Source organism: Panicum hallii, chromosome 4, assembly GCF_002211085.1.
Source record: "Panicum hallii strain FIL2 chromosome 4, PHallii_v3.1, whole genome shotgun sequence".
NCBI lineage: Eukaryota > Viridiplantae > Streptophyta > Magnoliopsida > Poales > Poaceae > Panicum > Panicum hallii.
In genome coordinates, this window is record NC_038045.1 from 3,630,378 (window position 1) to 3,653,738 (window position 23,361).

Genomic DNA, 23,361 nt, shown 5'->3' on the forward strand with positions numbered 1-23,361 from the left:
ATCTGCCGATCTGGTGTATAATGCAAGTGGATGTGCCATGATACAAGACATCCATGCATCTATTCTACCGCCATGGAGAAAACCTAGTAGAGCATGATGCAGCCGCCAAGATTACATGAGATGTAGAATGCTTGAACCAAAGTAATTACCATTATGCTGTCACACTGCCGTAATTCAGTAGCAGCTAGAACTTTGGGTTCAGGTTCTTAAACATTGTTTAGTAACTAGTATATGGAGTACAAGTCAAGTGACAACAAACGTGATCAAACAGTCCTACTGTGAACAACTAAATCCTAAAAAATAGCTGGTTATGGCTAAACAGATCTGCAAAGCTGGGATGATGAATCAACTAGAATTAAGTGCCGGCAGAATCAGGGGTACTTTGGATAAGTAAAAAATTGATCTTTCAACCATTAATTTATCCCTACCGCAATACTTTTGCTTTAAGGTGCACGGATTTGTCTAGTCAAGAAACCCTAGTAGCAAATCATATGATTGCAAGAAAATATTAGTATATTGCCACGAACTCTAAACATACCTGTTTTGTTTTTATGTATCCATCTGGATTCCGTTCGTGGAGTTTGGTCTTGGTGTCGTACCATTTAAGATTAGCTTTCCGTATCTCCACTAACTTGTCAGCAAGATCTTTTGCGATCTCACGACTCATCCTTTCTATGACAAGAATAAACAGAAGAAAACAACAAAGCATTACAGTACTATAAGCAGCTGTGAGTGCTTTTACCAAAGAAGTATACCGGGTGGAAGGACTAACCAGGTTGTTGCTTGCTGGACTTTTTGTTTCTACTCAGTTGTAGGTAGTCAGATCAAGGAAGCCGCCCGGGGATCGTGTCGTAGCTAGAGCAATGGAGCAGGGGTGTGTGCTCTGTCACCTTTGCACCATGGGTAGTTCGTTTTGACAAATTTAAATACATAACTTTTGCTATGTATTTAGATATCTAAATGCATAGTAAAATTCTACATATCTAGATTTGCCAAAACAACCTATAATTTGGAACAGAGGGAGCAGTTCTTTAAGCAATTCGGTTTACTAGTTCGCTAGCTATTAGGTGTTAGAGATAAATTTGGAGATCAACTTGGGGAAGAAGATATTGTGAACTGCAGGGTTGAACCCAGGGACAGGAAGCAAGAATAGGCCCCTCGCGAGGGCGTCTTGGCATCCAGCACTAATTGCATCCCTGCATCTTTTATCAGATGTATGTTTTTATTTATCTTATCTATCTTTTGATCTATGGGTGAATCGATCACTGCTGCCGGCGAAGAAGGTCCTCTGACTTTCGGCAAGCTCACCAAAGTCGAGCACTTTCGGTGAAGAATGACGTTCACAGCATAGCCACTGTGGCGACTGTGTTTGCGGAGGTACAAACCGGTGCATCGCTGCAAGTAACGTCATGCCAGATGGAAGACAAGTAGACAACAAGAACAAAAACATGGTGGTTGACCAGTGATTCCCTGTTCCGACAGCAGATAGCGTTTGGCCATTCGAAGCAGCGTTATGCAGCAACTAGCTTAGACATCATTCTGTTACAACTACCAAAAGTTCCTTGCTTTGACTCACTGAGTATTGGACGGGTAGCAACCATGCAAATTACGCTAGAGTAATCCTCATCTTTTACAAAGGACCGCCACTGACCGAGCAAAAGCCGGAGCAACACAAACATCTCTGTGCTACAACTGCCAACTGTTCCTTGCTTGGTTCACTGAGATTCTAAAAAGCAACTATGGTAGCATATCTAGTAACAACCAACTTGCACACTACACTAGGACAATCCTCCAAAATAATTTTACACAGACCAAGATGAATTTAGCCCAAAAGAAGACCAGGTCGTGTCTGCTTGTTCTGGGTCAAATTTTTTTGATGAAACAAAGGATTGCACATCAGAGCATACCGCCTGCAGAGCACCAGAGGCAAGTTGGTCTCCAGGCACTTGTCAACCGTATCCTCCTTTAGATGTTCATACCACAGCTGCAGACGTAACAATTAATAGTGATCAAAAATAAACATTAGATGACTAGCTAACTGCTGGGAGAAGGATCTGAGTTAACATTAAATGACTAGCTAAGTGCTAGAAGAAGGATCTGAGTTTACCTCGTCTACAGCCCTCATATGCTCTGTATAATGGCAGGAAATAATTCTACCCAAGTGACAAGCACCGCAACCATCAAGACTGAAACTGAACTGGTTTTTTTATTATACTGCCAAGGATCTTGTCTGATTTAGCAATCACATTCTAATTGAAATTGCTAGTGACCTTCGTGTTCAATAGAAGTTTCTATTCTGTTGTCAAACTAGTTGAGCACATTGGTCTATACATTGCTTGACGCTCCACTGGGCTCAACAAGACTGGGTGGCCAAGGATGAATTTGTAGCTGTGCAATAGAGTGAATCAGCAGATGTAAAATAAATATTTTTGCACTCTAGTATTTCTATATACATCAGAAAGTTGTGTTCCAAACAAAACAAACTATTAGTTTGAAACAGCAAATCCAGATATTAATTATCCTATCAAGGCGCCATAAACTAGAGAGGCACAAAATACAAATTTATATAGCACAGGATAGATAGTTCACCTTGCATTTGGATCTTCAATGAGATCTATAAACTCATTAAACTCAGCATTGTTCCATAGAGGAGAGATATTAACTCTCGGGAAGTCAGCTAGATGACTTCTCAAAGTCATCTTTTTTATCTCCAGCTCGCTGATCACGGATGTTATTTGTTTCACCATTTTTTCAGGGAACTCATTCTAAAAAAAGAGGTTTTCAAATTTACTACACCAATTTGCCCATGTTCACCATCAAATCTTTACCGTCATATATTGCATGCCACGATTCTTTGGATCTTTTCTTTCAAAACTTGGGATTTGGATTTAAGGCTCGGGGGCTGCGGGACACGTGTCATCAGCGACTTATTTTTCAAATCTGCTAGAAGATAAGGATAGAAGACTTAAGATTGAATTGACCCTCAGCCTGATTCTATGAGTCAACCCAAGGCTCGGAGGCTATTCCATATGGAGTGCGAGTTTAATCGCACCCCATATAAAGAAGACTGGACAACTAGTCGGGGTATGAGCACCTCACAGTCTTGACGCAACCAAGGAATTACTCGGAGGACACCTTCAAGATGAAGTTCGGGAGAACTCGAAGACGCCTTTAGAAGTACTCGGACGCCTGCAGTACTCGGCTACGAAGAGCTCGGGGGCTTATCAGACCCGGGCGCACGGGACTATCCACGTGGCACACTTCTCCTAGGATACGGGATAGGATATGGCCCAAGGCCGACATCTGTTGTAACTACTCGTAGTGCAGTAGAACTACTCGTACAGTAGTGAAACTAGTCGAACATGGTAGGAAACTATCCGAGAAGTACTCAGGTAGGACTCCTAGGCTTGTACCCGACTAGAACTCTCATATAAACCTATCCCTCCATACTATATAATGGCGGACAGGAACCCTCTCGGGGATAATCACCATCAAAGATAATACAAACCACACAGAACGTAGGTTATTACACTCTCGGTGGCCTGAACCTGTCTAAACCTTGTGTTCCTTGCACCTTCGAGTTTCTGATCTCGGCGACACCGTACCTACAAACTCCGAGGCTGACAAGCGGGACCCGCGTGTCAGACGGGTTAAAAGGGAAAATAAGAAAAAATGGGAAGGCGGATTGGGTTCCTGGGCTCAAGGTTGTTGGGCCGGCTCAGTGGCCCAACTTGGTTTGGCTTGGCTATGCAAGCCGACTCGGCTTCAGCTCGGTGGGCCGGTGCATGGCTCGGCTCGGGGTGTCCGGCGCGGCCCACTGTCCATCCCCTCCCTCTTCCCTCTCTTACTCCCTGGTAAGGGCCCGCAGGTCAGCGGTGCGGCCCCGCACTGACAAGCGGGACCCAGTCGTCAGCGGGCGTGGGATCAGATGTCGCGAACGGATCCAGTGCGGGCGGTTGTGCGTGCAGCTGTACGTGGGTGTGTGCCTGGGCGAGCGCCCGTGAGGTGTTCTTAGGAAAGGCTGCACTGGCCTTGCCGTGACGCGAACGCGACGTCGCAGATGCGTTCGGGTGGTGATCACGCACAGGAAGGCCGTGGCGCGGCTGGCGAGGCTTGGTCTTAGTGCGATAAGAGAAAAGGCTAGGCCTTTTGGCTTTGGCTGGGGTGCACTCGTACGTGCGCTGGTCCGTGGCCATCCAGGGCCGCGGCACGGTCGTGACGCATGCGGTGCTTCGACGCATCGGGTCGCAGCGGCATCGCGGCAGCAGGGTGCGAGGGCGGTGACTTCGGCTCCTGCAAGAACACAAGACGGGTGGTCCTAGGCTTGCTAGAAGAGGGCTCATCGGCGGCGCGAAGCTCATGCCAGCAGTAGAGAGATGGAAGGGCAATGGGGAGCGGGCGGTGGCGCTCACCGATGGGCTAAACGGTGGAAGGGGGTGGCACCATGGCGAGTCGTGGTCGTGTCGGGTCAGAGCAAGGCAGGCAGCAAGGGGTCATCGATGTTGTCGATCGGGGCGCTGGCTCGATGAAGATGCTCCTGCGACGGTGGCGACGTCTTGTCCCTCGTGCTCCCGCTACGGCGGCGATGTCAAAGGGGGAAATCCTTGAGGTGGCTAGGGTTTTTCGACGGTGGTTGAGGGGGTCCTTCTCGGGCCGCGCTAGGGTTTACGGTGGGCCCGGATGTCGAGGGCGGCGATGGGACAGGCCGCGGCATGGGGACGCATGCCGCCATCGCACGGCGTGGTGTGGGGCTAGGGTTTGCGGTGTGGGGCTTGGTGGCTGACACAGGAGGCGTGGCGATTTCGCTCCCGTATCGCGGAGCTGGGACAGGTGAGGTGCAGGCACAGGTGTGACGCAGGCGGAGGGCGCGGCCGTTGCGTCGCCTTGTCGCGGAGTGAGAGAAGGAGCGTAGCGGGCGAGTGAGCGAGACGCGGCTGGGGGTGGAAGGGGAAGCTGAAAAGCAGGCCCCACTTGTCAGTTGCCCGGGTGAGAGGAAAAAGGGTAGGGGAGGGGTGGTGAACAGTGGCAAGCTGGGCCGGGATGGGCCATGCTCGCGTGGGGAAAAAGGGGTGGCGCTGGGCTGTCTCAGCTGGGCGAGTGGCCTGTTGGGCTGTGCGGGTGTGCCAGCGGGCCATGTGGGTTAGTAGGCTGGCCCGGTTAGGGTTTTAGGCCCGAGTAGGCTTAGGGTAGTTAGCATTTGAGTTTCAATTTGAATGGCCCATTAATATTCGAACTCCACTCAATTGAATCAATCAAACTTGAAGCAATTCAAGCAAGATCCGATAAACAATTTCAAAACAACGTAGATTGCAATTAAATCCAAATAACTCCAATGTTACACACTAGCAATATCATCCTTAGTTTAATTTTGGTTTTTATTTTCTAGGTATTTGGGGTAGAAAGAGATTATCCTTATATTTGGTCCCAACTAAAAAGCACTTGCATGAAAAGTTTTTAAAATTCATGATTTTTGCAAGAATAACATTTCAGGAAAAACCTAGGATGTTACTTACACAAACTGCATGCACGGCCGAGAGGGAGGGGTGCGGACTCCAGAGCCACCGGGAAGTAGATAGCTTTGGTGGAGTTGGATCCCCCTAAAACTTCAATAGCAACGGGGAATCCACTGGCGCGAGTCCTGCTTACTGTCGTACTTGGGGATTCCGACTGGTTTGAAGTCCTTTGGGTAGGACTTGTCGGTGATGCTGGTGGTGAAGGCGGGGAAGTGGTCGCTGTCGTCATCATCGTGGTGCCTGTCGGTGCGGTCCCTTCTCCTTGCTTCAATAACACGCCATGCGTCGCGGCCTTCATTGATCTTCTGCCTGAGGTCGATCGTTGGGGCGCCGTGAAGGCTGGCCTCGAGTGGATCTTGGGCATGATGCCTTGCATCACGCTGGTTGCAAGTGGATTGTTGTACCTCTTTCTCATTGTTGCCACGCGCGGACGGGTGGCCCTTGATGCGCTGGCGGTTGTCGTTCCTCCGGCTCCCAGGGCCTCCTCCGGGGGTGCAACTGACCAGTGCGGTGTCGCCATGGCGCTCAGACCTTGAGGGCCGATTCCGAGTGAAAGACACTGGATGCTGCCCATCGAGTTGCACGAGCGCATGCTGGGTCAGATACTGCATCCTTTGTATCTGAAGATTGGGTGGGAGTTGTTGAGCTAAGAGTGTTGCTTCTACGATGGCGCCAATTGGCTTACGGTATTCCTGATCCGCGACTACTGCAAAAGCGTCGTTTAGATCTCTTGGTTCGCGGGCGTGATTCTGCGTGTTGCGTCTGCGTTGGGCGCACTTGGCGTTCTTTACCCACCGGATCCTTCGGTGCTCCTCGTCTTCATCCTGGGGAGCATCAGCTGTGGGCTCGTCGGCTGAGACGTCCACGAGTTGCTTGTTGTCGTACTGGGGGTCCAGCTCGTCGTCCTATGCGTTACGAAGGGAGGCCATGCAGACTTGACGATCCGGTGAGTGGTTAGCCTTAAGGCTGTAGTCGAGTAGCTCTGTGCTACTTTCTCCTTCTTCCGCGATGGGAGAGAGAGGTCTACCCTCCTGGAAGGGTGGTTCCTTCATGAAGGCCACAAGGCGGGACTCGCAATCGAGTAGTTCGGAGGGCTTAAAGCCCTTCCAGTACACGAAACGTCCTTGCATCGTTGATGTTATGGTTAAACATGGATAGCTGCCCGAAAAAGATTCGGTGTGGCCATCAGGTTGGGAGTGGTTTTCAAGGGCGGGGGCCGCCCGACGAGCGGTGGCTCCCTCATCTCCGAGTCCTTCTCGAGACTGGCTTGAAGGTGTAGTACTATGTGGGGAGTACTCTTCATCAGAGTCCGAATAGATATCAAAAATGGGGCCCCCCGGCAAGCGGTGGCACCCACGTCCTTGATCTTGAGCAGCAGATCCAAATCCTCCTCCAAGTCGAGTGGGATTTAGATTGTGTGGTCTTTCCAAATCGGTTTGAATCCGACCCGACTAGATCTGGTGCGTCACGAGAGGATGTCGTGTCAAAAATGGACATTTTTTCGATCTGCTAGGCCAGATCGGGAAGCAACAGATCGTCGAGGTTGTCGATGAACTCGTCGAGATCGCTGCTTGGAGTTGATGAAGAGGCCTCCGGCTTCTTGGAGTTGGCTAGGTGGCTGTTGAAGCCACCCAAACCGTTGGCGACGCAAATCCAGGAGCCGAAGATGAAAGTTGTGCCCATATCGAGCACAGTGCTGGTGAAGTTGAAGGATGCCATCAAATTCTCCGGTGGATTCTCGATGAACACCCCTACCTAGCGTGCCAGCTGTTGGTGTTTTACCGCCACGCCCACCAAGGGGTACCCCCGAGGTGGTGAGTTTATAGGTAGGGTGTCACCGAGATCAGGAACTCAAAGGTGCAAGGAACACAAGGTTAAGACAGGTTTGCGCCACCGAGAGCGTAATACCCTACGTCCTGTGTGGTTTGTATTGCCTTTGATGGTGATTGTCCCCGAGAGGGTCCCTGTCCGCCCTTTATAGTCTGGGGGATAGGTTTACATGGAAATTCTAGTCGGAACAATCCTAGGAGTCCTACCCGAGTACTTCTCGGGTAGTTTCCTACCGTGTCCGACTAGTTTCACTACTTTACGAGTAGTCCTACTGCACTACGAGTAGTTACAACAGATGTAGGGCGTGGGCATGTCCCATCCTGTATCATCGGAAAAGTGTGCCATGTGGACAGCCCCGTGTGCCCGGGTCTGACACAGGAGGACTTCAAAGAACCGCCAGGTTCACACCCATCTTCGATTTTAATACCTATTAGACATTGCTTGCTAGATATGCTATTGCTCACTGATGTATTGCGATGAAACGAACCTGCATAGCCTATTTATTTACCTAAATTCCTTGCTATCCCATGCACTTGATATATGAAATGCCCCTCTATGCTTGCATGTGTAAGTGTGGGAATGGATGAATAGTCTTGGTGTGAGTGGAGCTACACTTCTGAGGAGTTGGTGCTTAGGGCTTTTTAACCGGGAGCGAGCGAACTTAACTCGATCGTGGATCGAGGGCTTGGGGTGTGTATCTTGGCACACCCTACGGAGTATCTGTGGCGGGTACAACTTTTTGATACTTGGTTGAGGTGTTGGGTGCACCCGTAATGGGTGCAGTTGCTGAGCATTGCGGTGGAGACGCATATGATGAAGATGCTCGCTTCGGCAATTGAGGACCGGGTGAGAGTAACTATGATTAGTGGGACTATGTTAAGCGTGCACACCACTTACCCATTATGAGGGTGGGCCCGGTCCAGGGCTAGCAAGAATGGTACCAAGCCGGTAGGAGGATCGAGTATTGGTGCAGGGGAAGGAGGTGCTAACCTCATGTTCCCCAAGACGTAAGAGAGGCTTCACAGTCCTGGGGCGACCTCTTGCAGGAGGATGCACCCAAGACCTCGGAAAGCCGGATGGTGCCCTGGCTCTTAGTTCTGTTTTAGTAGACCGGTGTCTCATCGTTCAGTTGGCTAATCCCCGGCTGGCTTCGAGTCGAGTGGGTCCAGGTGTACAACCCCTGCAGGGTGAAAATTATACGTATAGCCGCGTCCTCGGTTATGGACAACCCTACTCTTTTGTTGCTCTTATTGGTTAGTGTTACTCATGATTTCTACCTCCCTCTAGAGACAATTTTTCCTGCCTAGGGCAGTTGAGGTGCGAGGAGCGGGAGTCCTCACACCGACTTGGTGGTTTTGGAAGGTGTGTGTTGGACCGGGAGTCCGGAATGCCGGAATGGCCCGAGTTCGGAGTTTGGAAGACAATATACCTGTTGTTGCGCGTGCATAGGAAATCCCAGCTTAATCCTTGAACTTTTGTTATACCCTTAGTATAGTCCACTTTAAAGCTTGCATACGGACGGTGATGTGAACCTATCCCATACCTTGGGAATAGCCTCGTAAGATGCAGGATCCGATCCGGAGTTCGACCCCAACGATGACGGTTGGTACGATTGAAGCCCGTGCTACGCTCGAGTTTGCCTGTGGAGGAGATTCCAGAAGATGAAGGATGGGTCAGAAGCCTAGCTACCACTTTCCATTTCCTGTTTGTTCACTTTAGCCGAGAGGCTTGTAATGAACCCCGTATTACAAACCATATGGAGTTATATAATAATTAAACCCGTGTTTGATCTTATGCAAAGTATGACTATGATATTTTGTCTGGAATCAGTTCCGTATGTGGTAGCGCTTGATCCAGGGACTATCACAATGATACAGGGAGTTGGGTTTTCGAACTGGGAATCCGGTTCCTTTCAGTGTACCAGGGGGTGGTTCTCTTATCCAAGAAATAAGGCAAGGGGCACTTTGGTCCCTTCAAGTGGCTATCAAAATGTAAAAGAAAAGAGAAAATGGCATATTAATCAAGGAGTCAATGATCTAAATGGCAATTTTGCGAAACACATCTTGATGGTAGCAAATCTGCGAAGCCACTTATTTAGAGTTTCAAATATCCAAATTTCACGGTATTGAATCACCTCTTCCTTGTCGGTGCCACATCATTCTCAGGCTCTGAACCTTGTCTCAAATATTAGGGTGCAATTGTGGTCTGTGGATTCGTTACCTAAAATTTGGAGCTAATAGACAGGATTCATTATTACTTACATCTTCTCAAGATATCTGTAAAGCATGGTTAATGGAACTGAACTTTAGAGTTTCTTTTTTCGTTTGCACACATCAAATGCAGGCGTCAGTATCTTCTCCTTCCTTTTCTTTTTTTTTTACAGTATTTTGTAGCCTTGCTACTGCCTTTTGAGATAGTCTCTATTTTCAGTTCATATGTATACTTAGACTTATGCTAGAAATGAAATTGCTTATTTAAGAAGGCACCTATGTTAAGACTGCTAGAAATGGTATGATTTAACTAAATAGAAACCTAATCAAAAGTCTCATTATGGTTCATTCTTTGGATTTATGGCAATTGGGGTTCAGATATATTAAATTTGGGACTTTAGAGGTTTGTTTGTTTGGGATAAAATCGGGGAACTCAGCTTTACGGTGGTTTGATTCAATTGAGTTATGGCATGTACTTTAGATGTTTGTTTCTGAAATATTTCAGGAAGGTCAAAACATCCCCTTGATTTCCTTCTATTAAATTTCAGCTTTCTTTCTCCGAAGTTCAGTGTGGCTTTATCTTTGCCAATGAATATTGAAATGTTTCAATTTGATGTCTGAAAATGCATACTTAATATGTAAGCTTTCATATAAAGCATCCTGTTCACAGTGGATTTGCATGATATAGTCTCTCTCGTCGGTACACATGGTTACTTCTGTATCTAAGAGTGTACCAGACAACAAATTATGCTCTCACATTTGTTCCTTCATGCAGTGGGGAGGCTAATGTAGAGATGGAACGGATGGGAAGGCCTATCTGTTGGGGTGCTGATGGTCTTCACTATTTTGCCAGCATAGTTTTCGAGTCTTTTATGGATGATTATGATTCTTACTTTTTTTCTATCACTAGTCTGTTTAATTTGTCATCTTGGTTTCAATATCCATGGATAGTATGAGAATTTCATTGTCAGGAGTGTGAGGTACATGTAGATATGGGCATATGGTGCACGCATGAGCTTGTTTTTCATTGACCACGGTAGATGTCATTTTTCTAGATTTTCTATTTTGTTTTTGTTTCCTATTTTTTAATTTTCTGTGCATATTTTTTAGACTAATAATGCCTATACAGAACCCTATTCTGTAAAATATGTGTGCAGTTTGCGATCCATGAGCTGGTAGTACTGTACGGATTCAATATAGCTCAACCGGAGCTAATTAATGTGCAATCCAAATGACGCTGGGGAATGAAGGGATAATCATATGTGTGGAAGGGGATTGGCCTGGGTGGTGGGAGGGGATTCACCCAAACCCCTCGTGGGTGATTTCTCGCTTGGCAGTGATCCACGATTGCCAAACAAAGCCTAAAACCGGGTTGTCCATGGTTCAATGTTTGTCCTCCCAAACCACGCACGATTTTGGCTAGGTGAAATATTAGTCTGCCATTATAGGCCAGACTCCTTGTCAAACTACGTACACGCCAGCAAGTGTCAGGAAGAGAAGTTAAGCAACGGGAAATAGAGAATAAGTGAAAGATAATATCTTGGTTGTGGTGGTGAAGGTGCAGAATTAGGTCTAATATGAGGTCTCCTGCATTGAGCTGGTTCGAAACTTTCATCTTTCTTCTGGTGCTACCGGCCTTACATGCGGACACGCCAGCGTCATGTTTGGATATGCAAGTTTCGTGCCAGCCAGTTCATGACCCTCCCCGCGCCCGCCCTACAAACACGATTAGCCTTTTTCAAGGAGATCTTGGAAGCCTTTCTTTTTTACTGGGAAAAAAAATGCAGGTTCTTTTCATGCACAACTAAAAGGCCCGCAAGGTAACTGGCAATCAATTTCTTTGTAACAAAAATTTATATATAACAGCAATCATATGCAAAGGTCTTACTAGTATGTATGGGCAGGTTGCTGAAACTATTCCTAAGACTGGCTACTCAGTTGCATTTTCCTGATCAGGAAATAATCGACCAGACCTTTTGGATTATGGAATGTAAACAAGAAATATAATTTGACCTACCACTAAAACATATTCAGCTCCAAGAAAGAACAAACATTTTTGCAATGGAAAAAAAGAAGCTCATTACCAATAGTTGTCATTCTTTCAATCATCAGCCAAAATCCCAAAACTTAAATGAGTTAAATTTAGTCAGTATATAATTGATCATGTTCAGAGCTCAGCTTTCAGTAGCTCATCATTTCTAGCAATCACGTAACATAATTATTGTTAGTCCCAAATAGGATAACTCTACGTAGGACCAAGCAAATGCACAAATCTGCTGGCTCCATTTGGATGTTGATACTGGAGTGTTTTGGCATTGAATTGGTTCCGATATCAAATCAGCCTAGGCACTGAAATAGCTGTTTGGATGTAGATGGAATTCAACTATAGAGAAATACCGATTCGCATTTGGATGTGCATGCTGTGAATTTTGAAATCGACCCATCTTTATCTCCTCAACACTGCACGGCGCGGAGGAGCAGGAGGGGAGCGCGCACGATGCCTTGAAGGCGAGGAGGTGGAGGGAGTGGCGCGGAGGGCTTCGAGGCGGAGGTGTGTGGAGCGGCGCGGGGGGCTCCGAGGCGGAGGGGCAGAGAGAGAGCACCAGCGAGAGAGAGAGCGAGGGAGGGAGGGAGGGAGGGAGGGAGAGAGAGAGAGAGAGAGAGAGAGAGAGAGAGAGAGCGCCCTAGCGAGACATCTGCGCTCCATGGGGAGAGCCAGCGAAACATCTGCGCTCTATGAAGGGGCCAGTGAAAGTGTGAAACCCTGATCTAGCGGAGACCACAGACCACTCCATCCATCCATGGAACCTAAATCCGCACGGCCATGATGGAGCGCGCTGACGGAGACAAATGCAATGGCATATATAGTTGAGGGAAAAGGCCTGTTATTCTTATGGTACTTTCCGTTTGCTTTATTTTTTCGGTAATGCTATAGAATTGACGTCCGAAATATTAAAAAAATCGAACACTCCGACGTATGTTACAATAGTTAAACATCAATGTTGCAACTATGTTTTGTGCATGTTTCACAGTAAATGTTGCATGAAAACATAGTGTTCATGTTGCGACGGAAATTTTCTACCCAAAGTCGAACCATATAGTCATTCTTTACACCTTTTTTTTCATGTTGCAAACAGTGATCCCTAATGTTTCATCAAGTAATTTGTAATGTTTCGTAATGTTTCGTGAGCGTCCGATACGAAATTCCGATACGAAATTTCCATAGGATGTTCGGACGCTAGCAGCGCTGCTACTTTTTTCTATATCCAGCCAGCGTATAAACTGTTCATGGCGGCTATGAAACACAAATTGAAACAGTCAACCACACGAGTTGTGCCATTCACCCTTAACGAGGTCTAATCAGAATAAGCTAACGAACTTCTCAAAAGTGTTGGTGTTAGCCACAACATTTAATTAAGATAACCCTTCTATGCTCAAGGTTTGCTCCACCAGGACAAACCACAAGGTCGGCAGGCAGGATGGTCAGTGTCAGACAAATGAGTCAGACCTAGAAAGAAACATAATCATCGCACGAAACAAATAGGATACGTCAGATCTAAATAATCAGGTCGTCGCAGTCAACCATCGCGTGAATCACGTCAGATCTAAATAATCAGGTCATCACTCATCACAATCATGGTCCATCTTCAGCTACATGACATGCTCATGGTCCACATGTACAAAACATCAAATGCATCTCCAGCTAGTTTTACCATGCACGGTAAACATACATACCACAATGCAAAGTTTAGGTGTAATGAAGCATCAGAATCAAAGTTTTGAGTGCTGGTCCAGATTAGTCTTGCATCCATTGCCAGAAATCACATGGCCAGATAGTAAAAACACAAGGTGCAACGGAACAGCATAATCAAGGGGCAAAACAACTGCTGGTCCAGATTGGTCCTCCATCTTGACCAACGAAGGATGTGCCACCATCCGCATGGCCAACTGCCACAGGTTTCAATGTAAAACGGGACGTTCTTTCAGTCTTAATCTGGATAGTGGTGATCAATACACGATGCTTGTCCGGAGCATCCAGGCGATGTTGATCATAGTTATTACCTAGTAATTAAAGTAAAAAAATGCAGTCATGTTAGGGGTGCATCTTGTAGGAATTCACAGCTATAACAAAAGGACGCGAGAAATGATCACCTTGCACCACACAAAACATAATAGCACCAGAGGCTGTGTCTTGACCAACATAATCCAAGCACATTCTATCACTACCCCAATACTTCAGCCATGGAAACTTCAAAAAAATCCCTTCGCTGAGGCAATAAGAATCTTGTACCTTAATAATCTCATAAGCTCGAAGTCCTCCATCTGCACATGTGTAGATAAAACCTTCAGCAAGCACAGATCTCCCTCTCAAAAATCTACTTTCAGACCACTCTGTAGGCTGAACTATTGGCAATGAACTTGAAATATCAGAATATGCCCTGACGATACTCCATGTATCCTTGTCCAGGTCAAACAAAAAACAGCACTCAGTTTTTCTATCACAAACCACGAAGGATTTATCACTCAGGACCGCATATCCAGACAGCTCAACCTTCTTTTCCAGGTCAACAGACCTTTGGATGTTGTGAGGCACCCATTCATGTGTATCAGACAAGTGATAGACACCTCCAAGAGTATCACTTATAGCAATGATATTGGAACCAACTGCAAGAACGAGAGATATTGAAAAATCAGTTCCAGTAGGCCCTGTTGCCTCCAAGCTAATGACAGATCCCTTATCCAAACTAAGAACATGTATATCTTTCCTTTTGTCTGGGACAGCATATATGGATTTTCTGTCACAGGTGAAGTGCCACGGGAAAGGCTGTTCCATCAGATCATCCGGATCAGAACATACAAATGTATCCATCACGCCGTACGGTTTGAGATTCTGGTTATGGCATGCCAACTTTCCATCCCTAATATTAATCTTAAACACAGTTGCATGACTAGGAGCTTGGCAAACAATATACAGATCTTTGGTCGTTTGGATTACAGACTTCTCAAGCCTGAGAGCAAGTATGTAAGGCGATTTACTGAAAAACTTTCTGAGAATTGTACAAAAGGGGAAAACGGGTCATTTAAGCATCAAACAAGCAATAAGCCTTAAAGATGAAGTTAGAGGCAGAAGATTTAAGACCTGCAACAAGTAAGCATCTTGGAAGATTCTGCCACATTGGAGGTGGCTGGACCCATCAACTCAAGTCTCATTGAAGGTGTCATTTCATTCTCTCTCTTCTTTTTTGCAGGGGGCAGTGTATTCTCCTCATACTCCCTAGTGGTCAAGCAAACAAAACATTTATTAGCAGAAGTAAGACTTAGTTACTTGTGACTGAAAAAGGAACCCATACCACAATGGAAGTATTTTAGCTACAGAACTTTCCAATACCAGATTGATATAATTCTGTTAACAATGTGATGCCAAGACAGAAACTAGAGGCCTTATAAGCAAACGAGAAAGGAAACTACTCAGGAAGAAAAATCAATTACCGCAGAAAGCAGAACATGTAGTCCGACAGGCTAGACTTGCTTGGATCAATATCTAATCGGCGGCAGGTGGAATGCAAAACTTGGACACCTTTGGGGATAAAGTGCTCATGGCTGCTCCCACTATTGCCAATTACTTGGAAGGTGGTTATTAACACATGGAAAGTATCACAATTGCAATAGCGCTGCCAACCGTAGGACGGCACACTGATCCAGACGAAGCACATGACCTGGCCACCCAGATGTGTGAGAAATCCAGAGCCCTCGCGACCGAAAGGACAGAGACGATCAACAATAGTAGGCATCGCCATCCAGTACTGGCGCTGATCTTGATCATAGCACAGCTTGTAGGCATAAATAATATTGTCACGGAGGAAGTAGATGGTGTCATGTTCTTCAACGTACAGGCCACGACCACAGATAGGGATGTAGTCAATAACGACCTCGCCACGAATCCAGGCAGAGGGGTCAAAGGTGGGGGCCTTGGTGTCGGTCTTGACGGCAGTCCAGGCACAGGTGGCGCAGTTGAAGACGACGAAGAGGCGCTCTGGCTCCAAGGAAAGCAGGATGGTGTCATGAACCACAGCATACCCATATATGCCGCAGTCTGTCACCTCCATGGTGGCGACCTGCACCCACTTCTCTGATTCCTTGTCAAGGCGTAGCATCACGAGAGAGGTTGGGCCACAGTGGTTGAGGAAACCTAGCGTCCAGAGTTTGCCAGCGGCCGAGATGGGGCAGGTCGACATGAAGGAGAGCGGCGGAAGGTGAGGCGTTGAATGTAAGCTGATCCTCGTGTCGGCAGCATTGAGCTCCAGAAGAAGCTCCATGGGACAGGGGGGGCTGGCTTCGCCACCGGCAACATGGACATTGAAATCCAAGCAGAAGAGGCAGAGCGCGAGCGAGCGGCCGTCGGCGCTCGGCGTGGCGGCGGCGGCGCTGATTCGCACCAACTCGCCCTTGGCATCGTAGTCGACGTCGTTTAAGATCTCGAGGGCGTCGTCGCTCCGGCCGAGGACGCGGCCGGACCGCGCGACGCGGAACCGGCGCAGGCGTATCAGACTGGTTCCAGCAGAGGAGGGCGGGTGGTAGCCGATGAGCAGCGACCACGCCGCCCGGTGATCTGCGCCGAGCGGGGTGCGGTCGTAGTCCCTGCCGGGGGCAACGGGCGGAATCCGCGATGAGCAGCGCGTAAGCCAGCAGCAGAAGCACCGGCCGAAAGTGCAGCCGGAATCCTCGACGGCCGCCACCAGCGGCTCCAGCTCCATCGTGGATTGGATTCGGCACACTAGGGCTTTGTTTTCCTTCCCCTTTCTAGGTCAGAAACTAACTTATGAAATTATGAAACTAAACCAACCGGAATCACATTAATCGGAGCTGTCGAACGTGAGATACTTTCAATAAACAAGTGGACTATGTCTGACAATATCACGAAAAGGTTGATCCTAGTTCCGTGATTAAGTAAAAACTATGAGCCCCCTTGATGAAAACATTGGCAATACCGTTCTACAATGAACACTGACATTTTCTTCAACAAGAGGGGGAGGGGGGGGGGGGCGTCTTTTTTTCCTCTTCCTAGATCTATTTCTTTTCCTATCTTATAAACACGAGTGAAATGGCCCAGCTACTCCAGATGCATCACGAGTACTGGTAGCGAAGTCCTTTTTCCCATCAATTGCGATTATTTATTTGGTGTACAAAACAGAAAACAATAATGCGCCGATTTCAATTTTAGCTTGGAAAAGAAAAGAAAACGTAGAAAAATCCGTTCTGCAAACGTGGCCCCGTTCTCCATCGCTTCCCCCCACAGTCCACCCTGGATCGAGCGCGACCCTTCTCTCCCTCTGACCATCTCCCCCCCACGATCCGACGCCGGCCGAGGACCCCTAGCCGGCGGCGACCATGGCGTTCGGCGAGCGCATCACCACCTTCGAGGACAGCGAGAAGGAGAGCGAGTACGGATACGTCCGCAAGGTTCGCCTCCTGCACCCCCTCCTACTCATCCTCCCCCTGTTACCGGATGAACAGACCCTACAGCTCGTCTCACATGGTATCTGCTGCGCGGGTGCGATAGCCTATCGGATCGTCTCTGCATCACGGAACTTTAGCCTTCCTGTGTGTGTGTGTTGTCCCGATCATTTCGTTGGGGGTATCTGAGTGCAGGTATGTGCTGCCCGTAGTTGTCATGCCGCTTTGCTGAAGATTCCAGTGAACCAGAGATATTCGAGTCAAAGTTGAATTGCCAGGGAATTTGTTGACTTGGGCGGTCGAATTTTTAGGGTTCAGATGGCTTTGGATTGCAAGGTGCTGTTCATGGGTGTGGATTGCTGGGATGTTGAGTGTTGAGTGTAGCAGTGTGTTTTCAGTTAGCTAGAATATGCAGTAACTAGTCTGGTCGTGTAATTTGCAGTCAGTGCGTGGATAATGCAACCTAGCAATTGTAGTTGGGACTTAGTCAGTTTAGGCAATAATTTAGTCATTACTTCATACTGCAGTCTCTTATGATGTATTTCTATCTCATGTCCTCTTCTAGGTCTCTGGACCTGTGGTGGTGGCTGATGGAATGGGTGGTGCTGCCATGTATGAACTTGTTCGTGTTGGTCATGACAACCTCATTGGAGAAATTATTCGTCTTGAGGGAGACTCAGCTACAATTCAAGGTATTCCACAGTGCAGTTCCAATCCACATGGTCATATTGATTATATGGTCGGAAAAAGATTATGTTGAGACTTTTTACCCTAAGCAAATGTACTACTTGGTTGACACAAAAGATATGCAACTGTTTTGCAGTTTATGAGGAAACAGCTGGGCTGATGGTAAATGACCCAGTGTTGAGAACAAGAAAGGTATTGTTTCTGTTGATTTCTGTGTGCATTTGTGTAAGTTTCTTGTTTTTCCCCTTATAAATGTATGATGGCTTTTTCATACAGCCTCTCTCAGTTGAATTGGGGCCTGGCATTCTTGGCAACATTTTTGACGGGATTCAGGTAAATAAACGTAACAAACACTCATTTGGAAGGGTCAACACATTTACCTTTTTCTAATGGTATGGTCCTATCACCCTGTTACAGCGCCCGCTAAAAACCATTGCCATTAAATCTGGGGATGTGTACATACCACGTGGTGTATCAGTCCCTGCCCTTGACAAAGATCAGCTGTGGGAATTTCAGCCAAAGAAGCTAGGTAATGTGCGTGAACATTCTACATAAAACTAAGTGTGGTGTTTAATACCTCTTTTCAAGTTTTATGCTGTACGGAAAGGAACTAATTTTAGACATTTGTTTTAGGTGCTGGAGATGCCATCACGGGTGGGGATCTATATGCTGTGAGTTACAAAAATAACAGTTTTTCTTTTTCTTTTTAATTTACTATCTTGCTGAGGGTTTCTGATTGCTCCACCCATTGACACCTGCTGTTAACATGCTCAATTTAAGGTTGGTGACTATCTTGCAGACTGTATTTGAGAATACACTGATGGAACACCATGTTGCCCTTCCTCCTGGTTCTATGGGGAAAATAAGCTACATTGCCCCTGCTGGTCAATACAGTTTGCAGGTTAGTAGATATCACACAAAGGCGTACTGTTTTTCTGCTTCATTGGCTGTTCATTTTGCTCAATTTTACTTGACCCCCTTTTTGCTATTGCTATAAATGCAGGATACAGTTCTGGAACTGGAATTTCAAGGGATCAAAAAGCAATTTACTATGCTCCAGGTAAAGCATTATCCCTTCATTAAGTGAACTTACCAAAGTTATGGATGTCCGAATAATCATCATGTTTGTGCTCTGCAGACATGGCCTGTGCGCTCACCAAGGCCTGTTGCATCAAAGCTTGCTGCTGATACACCTCTCTTAACAGGACAGGTATTTGGAGCTAGCTATCCAAGGCTTGTTTTAGTGTCAATATTTATTGTTGCATGCTCTAAACACAACATTAATTTTTTTTCCTACTCCACTCTTGAATCTTTTTATATCTCATGTGTACTGTGAATTGGTTTCAGCGTGTGCTCGATGCATTGTTTCCCTCAGTGCTTGGAGGGACATGTGCTATTCCTGGGGCGTTTGGTTGTGGAAAAACTGTCATTAGTCAGGCACTTTCAAAGGTCTTGCTGCTATTCTACTTCTGTTTCGTAGCTGCCAGTTTTTTTTTTGTATTGTATATGCTAGCCTTTTAGGTGTCTTGATGAACCCACTCCTTTTGCTGACCAAAATTTGCTCGTACAGTATTCCAATTCAGAAACTGTGGTTTACGTGGGCTGTGGGGAAAGAGGGAATGAGATGGCTGAGGTCCTTATGGATTTCCCTCAATTGACAATGACATTGAAGGATGGACGTGAAGAATCAGTCATGAAAAGAACAACTCTTGTGGCTAACACCTCCAACATGCCTGTTGCTGCTCGTGAAGCATCCATTTATACAGGTATACTTATAGTCTTATACGGTTATGTTTCATTCACTTGTATAGGCGCGAGTTCTGCCTGCAGATATTTTTCTTGACCAGATTATTTTTCTTTTGAACAAACAATAATTCTCAAAGTATCATTGTGAGATTTTCATTGTTAGCTTGTAATGCCTACTTATGAACTATCATCTATCTGTGACTATATGCCATACCTCTCAGTTTTATTTTCTAGTGCCATATGGCACAGATGGGAACAATACAAAATCTGCAAAAGTAAAAGAACTTGGCAAAGCGGCTATAGGCATCCGTTGACAACTTGATATATCCATAAGTATTCTTGTGTACGGAACTACCTAGAGCCCTAAATCTCGTGTGTTAATGCCATTGGAGTGGTTGAGCTCCCCTGCGTTCGTGCTAACATGCTGAAAGGACTCGATCGATATTTTCTGTCAACAGAATGATGATTTGCGTTTTTATACTTGTACCCAGGAATTACAATTGCGGAATACTTCCGTGATATGGGCTATAATGTGAGTATGATGGCTGATTCTACTTCTCGATGGGCTGAAGCATTGCGTGAAATTTCAGGACGCTTGGTATGATGCTTTTCTTCCTCCCAGTTATTGTCCCTGTATATACCATGGTCAGCTGTATGTATTGGAAACCACGTCTCACGTCTGAATGGCTTAATGCTTTAGTAAGTTTACGGACAACATGATTCACCATTGGCTCATTTCTGCTCCGTTGTATTGATTCAGATTATGGTTGATGATGCTTTACTTAATCTTTACTACATACTATTGTGATTTTCCTTTTCTAATGATGCAATCAATATGCTCCAGGCTGAAATGCCTGCGGATAGTGGTTACCCTGCATATTTGGCTGCACGTTTGGCGTCGTTTTATGAACGTGCTGGGAAGGTCAAATGTCTTGGCAGTCCAGATCGGTCTGGCAGTGTCACAATTGTTGGTGCTGTCTCTCCTCCTGGTGGTGATTTCTCAGATCCTGTTACCTCTGCAACCCTTAGTATTGTGCAGGTAAGAAAACTGCTCCACTACTACAACATACCTACAACCTCTTTTTTTTTTTTGAAAGCTTACCTACAACCTCTTCATTCCTTTGATATTATTGTTAATTGCTCTTGATTGCAGGTCTTCTGGGGATTGGATAAGAAACTGGCTCAAAGAAAGCATTTCCCATCTGTGAATTGGCTCATTTCGTATTCAAAATACGCCAAGGTTATTCCCTCATATTCCGTGGATATCAATCCAATTACAGTCCTTTGGATTATCTACAATAAAGCACGAACATGATTAGAAGAAACAAACCGAGAACATTGTCCCTGCCCTATACTAACTCTCTATAGAACATGAATTCCTTATGATTTCTAATGATAGACTTCATGAGTTATCTGAAGTCAAACAATGATTAATTAGGTTCACTCATTATCATTGTATTGAATATTTGATATTGTGAATAAGCATATGAAACCTTTGCAATTTGAACTAACGGCTGGGTATTGACTTACCCAAACCACATATATACAGAAATAGTCCTTCCGTGCCAAAAAGAATGCAATTCCAGCTTTGTCTTAAGTCAAACCATTTTTATTTTGACCAAGTTTATAGAGAAGAGTGTTAACATTTTTGACACTAAACTACTCTCATTAGCTTCATCATGAAATATATTTTCATAATATAACTATACGGTGTTACAAATATTGATAGTATTCTATATAAACTTTGTCAAACTTGGGAAGTTTGACTTGGACAAAATTAGAATTGTATTCTTTTTGGAACAGAGGGAGTAGGCAGCAGTAACTAATGAAAGGTATAGGCTCCTGTGATATTTGTGTTATACTTACATACTTTCTTCTGCTCTGAAGGCTCTGGAATCCTTCTACGAAAAGTTTGATCCAGACTTCATTGATATTAGGACAAAAGCACGAGAAGTGTTACAGAGAGAGGATGATCTAAATGAAATTGTCCAGGTATCCTTTTCCTCTGTGTGCATCAGTTGACAAATATCCCATTCTGAGATTTATTGTCATATCTTTTCTTGTGGAATGATGTATAAATTGGAAAAGACAATCTCGATATGAGGGTGAAATGTGAGTAGAGGCACATGTCAGGGCAGAATTGAATTGGATGTTATTTTGATTTAGTATCTTTGTGGTTCTATTTTCAAGCTCCTGATCTTTGCATGGTATTTCCCATCACACTGGTGCTTTCCGATTCATTCACTCTTTGAATTCGTGAGGTCTATTTCTAGAATTGTAGAATTGTCGTAGATGTTTTAGCTGAAACACTCAAGCAAGTGCTTTTGTTTACCTTGTTCCTTTTCCAGAGACTTTCCTTGTTTTTTATTGTTCTAATAGACTCTGAATGTGCATAAGTCAATTCGATTTGCATAGTAGTTTACTGGAAGTTCTGAAAGGTTCCATATTAAGGTTGAATTGTCAGTTATGTCTTTCGTATATTGTAACTGCTGACTTCAGTTGGACTAATGTTTTCACCAAACAGCTTGTTGGCAAAGATGCGCTGGCAGAAACTGACAAGATTACTCTGGAGACAGCAAAGCTCCTTAGGGAAGATTACTTGGCGCAGAATGCATTTACACCGTGAGTGCTACTCTAGTTAAATTGGTCCGTTTGGTTTCCCATCTGTGAATGCATTCTGACCATGGTTCCACTTATCAAAACAGATATGACAAGTATTGCCCATTCTACAAATCTGTTTGGATGATGCGCAACATTATTCACTTCAACACATTAGCGAACCAGGTAAATCTACTTACTATTACCTTTTAGCCCTTCAGGCTTCAGTCTTATATTACTCCAGATTAAATGTTTGATCATCTTTGAAGGATGCGAGTTTTCTCAATGAAACTGGAAATGTTTCCCTTTTGGCCTTGAGTGATCATATTGCTTAATAACAGACATGGGCTCGTGACAGAAATGGTTTATAACTTGATGTTTACATAATCCAATAACTTGCATGTACTGGAACTTTTTGTCTACTAGCATTGATATGCGAAGGCAGTTTATCCAAATTCTTCGTGCATGAAAGACAACAAAATTGAAGTCCCCATAATTTATGATCTTTTCAGGCTGTTGAACGAGCCGCCAATGCTGATGGACAAAAGATAACCTACAGCGTTATAAAGCATCGTCTCGGTGACCTTTTCTACCGCCTAGTGTAAGTCATCAATTGCATACTCAAAATGTTACTTAGTGATCATTGTATTCCCCCTCTGTGATATATTGATGGTTAACTGCTAAACAACTATCCCACTGTTTGACAGTTCCCAGAAATTCGAGGATCCTGCAGAAGGTGAAGATGCCCTAATCGCAAAATTCCAGAAACTGTATGATGACCTTACCGCCGGATTCCGCAACCTAGAAGATGAAGCACGGTGAATATTGTACATGCCGCGTAAACAATAAGACCACCAAATTCCCTGGAAGGTTCTGGGAGCAGTTTGTTTTGCCAGCCTGAGGTTGTAGATGTAAATTACGTATCAGATTTCCCCCTACAAACGCTGCTATTTTTTGTTAATTTCCTTTGCCCTCCGGTGCACGATGGACACACCGTTTTGATGTACCATTATTTATTATAGGAGATGCTTGTGCACATGTTCATAGTTGAATAAGCACGATGCCTCTCTGCTTGAACATCAGTATATATATTTTGTTTGTGAACTTTTATCTTCGCCTTACAAGAGTTTTGACCTATGCACGTTTCACTTTCTCAAGTTTTCCTTGAGCTCACTTTTGATATCCAGTAAAAAAAAGGAAATCATTTTTCTGACGATCAAAATGCGGATTCGTTTTCCTCCTTTTCTCTTCAAAAGAGATTGCTTGGCTGTAAACTATGTTTTTGAAAAGGTTACCTTCATCGAATCTTTTTTTTTGTTTTT

The 23,361-nt window shown here is 45.3% G+C and overlaps 2 protein-coding genes across 5 annotated transcripts; one reads left to right on the top strand and one right to left on the bottom strand.

The window, feature by feature from the left end:
• Positions 1 to 13,300: 13,300 nt before the first annotated feature.
• On the bottom strand, positions 13,301 to 16,339 carry LOC112891194. The gene is made up of 4 exons (XM_025958126.1): positions 15,044 to 16,339; positions 14,694 to 14,828; positions 13,706 to 14,601; positions 13,301 to 13,615 (listed from the first exon to the last, which is right to left on the bottom strand). The coding sequence occupies exons 1-4, from the start codon at positions 16,306 to 16,308 to the stop codon at positions 13,422 to 13,424; spliced, it is 2,490 nt and encodes an 829-aa protein (XP_025813911.1). The 5' UTR covers positions 16,309 to 16,339; the 3' UTR covers positions 13,301 to 13,421.
• A 459-nt stretch (positions 16,340 to 16,798) lies between these two features.
• LOC112891195 (V-type proton ATPase catalytic subunit A-like) lies at positions 16,799 to 23,143 on the top strand. 4 transcript variants are annotated; one of them, XM_025958127.1, is made up of 19 exons: positions 16,799 to 17,014; positions 17,574 to 17,700; positions 17,832 to 17,887; positions 17,972 to 18,028; positions 18,113 to 18,229; positions 18,329 to 18,366; positions 18,476 to 18,596; positions 18,699 to 18,755; positions 18,834 to 18,905; positions 19,043 to 19,144; positions 19,266 to 19,461; positions 19,933 to 20,039; positions 20,286 to 20,480; positions 20,595 to 20,681; positions 21,329 to 21,433; positions 21,966 to 22,063; positions 22,147 to 22,225; positions 22,552 to 22,640; positions 22,747 to 23,143. In XM_025958127.1, the coding sequence occupies exons 1-19, from the start codon at positions 16,943 to 16,945 to the stop codon at positions 22,859 to 22,861; spliced, it is 1,890 nt and encodes a 629-aa protein (XP_025813912.1). In that variant the 5' UTR covers positions 16,799 to 16,942; the 3' UTR covers positions 22,862 to 23,143. The 4 variants fall into 4 exon arrangements, with proteins under 4 accessions (XP_025813912.1, XP_025813913.1, XP_025813915.1 ...); XM_025958128.1 differs by having other exon boundaries at positions 18,338 to 18,366; XM_025958130.1 differs by having other exon boundaries at positions 16,800 to 17,014; positions 18,113 to 18,224; positions 18,338 to 18,366; positions 18,495 to 18,596.
• Positions 23,144 to 23,361: the final 218 nt, after the last annotated feature.

Coding starts and splice junctions, on each gene's coding strand:
- LOC112891194 (XM_025958126.1), bottom strand. CDS start 16,308: ATGGAGCTGGAGCCGCTGGTGGCGGCCGTCGAGGATTCCGGCTGCACT. Junction 14,602..14,693: donor AAGATGCTTACTTGTTGCAG/GTCTTAAATCTT, acceptor TACAATTCTCAG/AAAGTTTTTCAGTAAATCGC. Junction 13,616..13,705: donor TATGTTTTGTGTGGTGCAAG/GTGATCATTTCT, acceptor TTTAATTACTAG/GTAATAACTATGATCAACAT.
- LOC112891195 (XM_025958127.1), top strand. CDS start 16,943: ATGGCGTTCGGCGAGCGCATCACCACCTTCGAGGACAGCGAGAAGGAG. Junction 17,888..17,971: donor CAGTGTTGAGAACAAGAAAG/GTATTGTTTCTG, acceptor TTTTTCATACAG/CCTCTCTCAGTTGAATTGGG. Junction 22,064..22,146: donor GCGCAGAATGCATTTACACC/GTGAGTGCTACT, acceptor TTATCAAAACAG/ATATGACAAGTATTGCCCAT.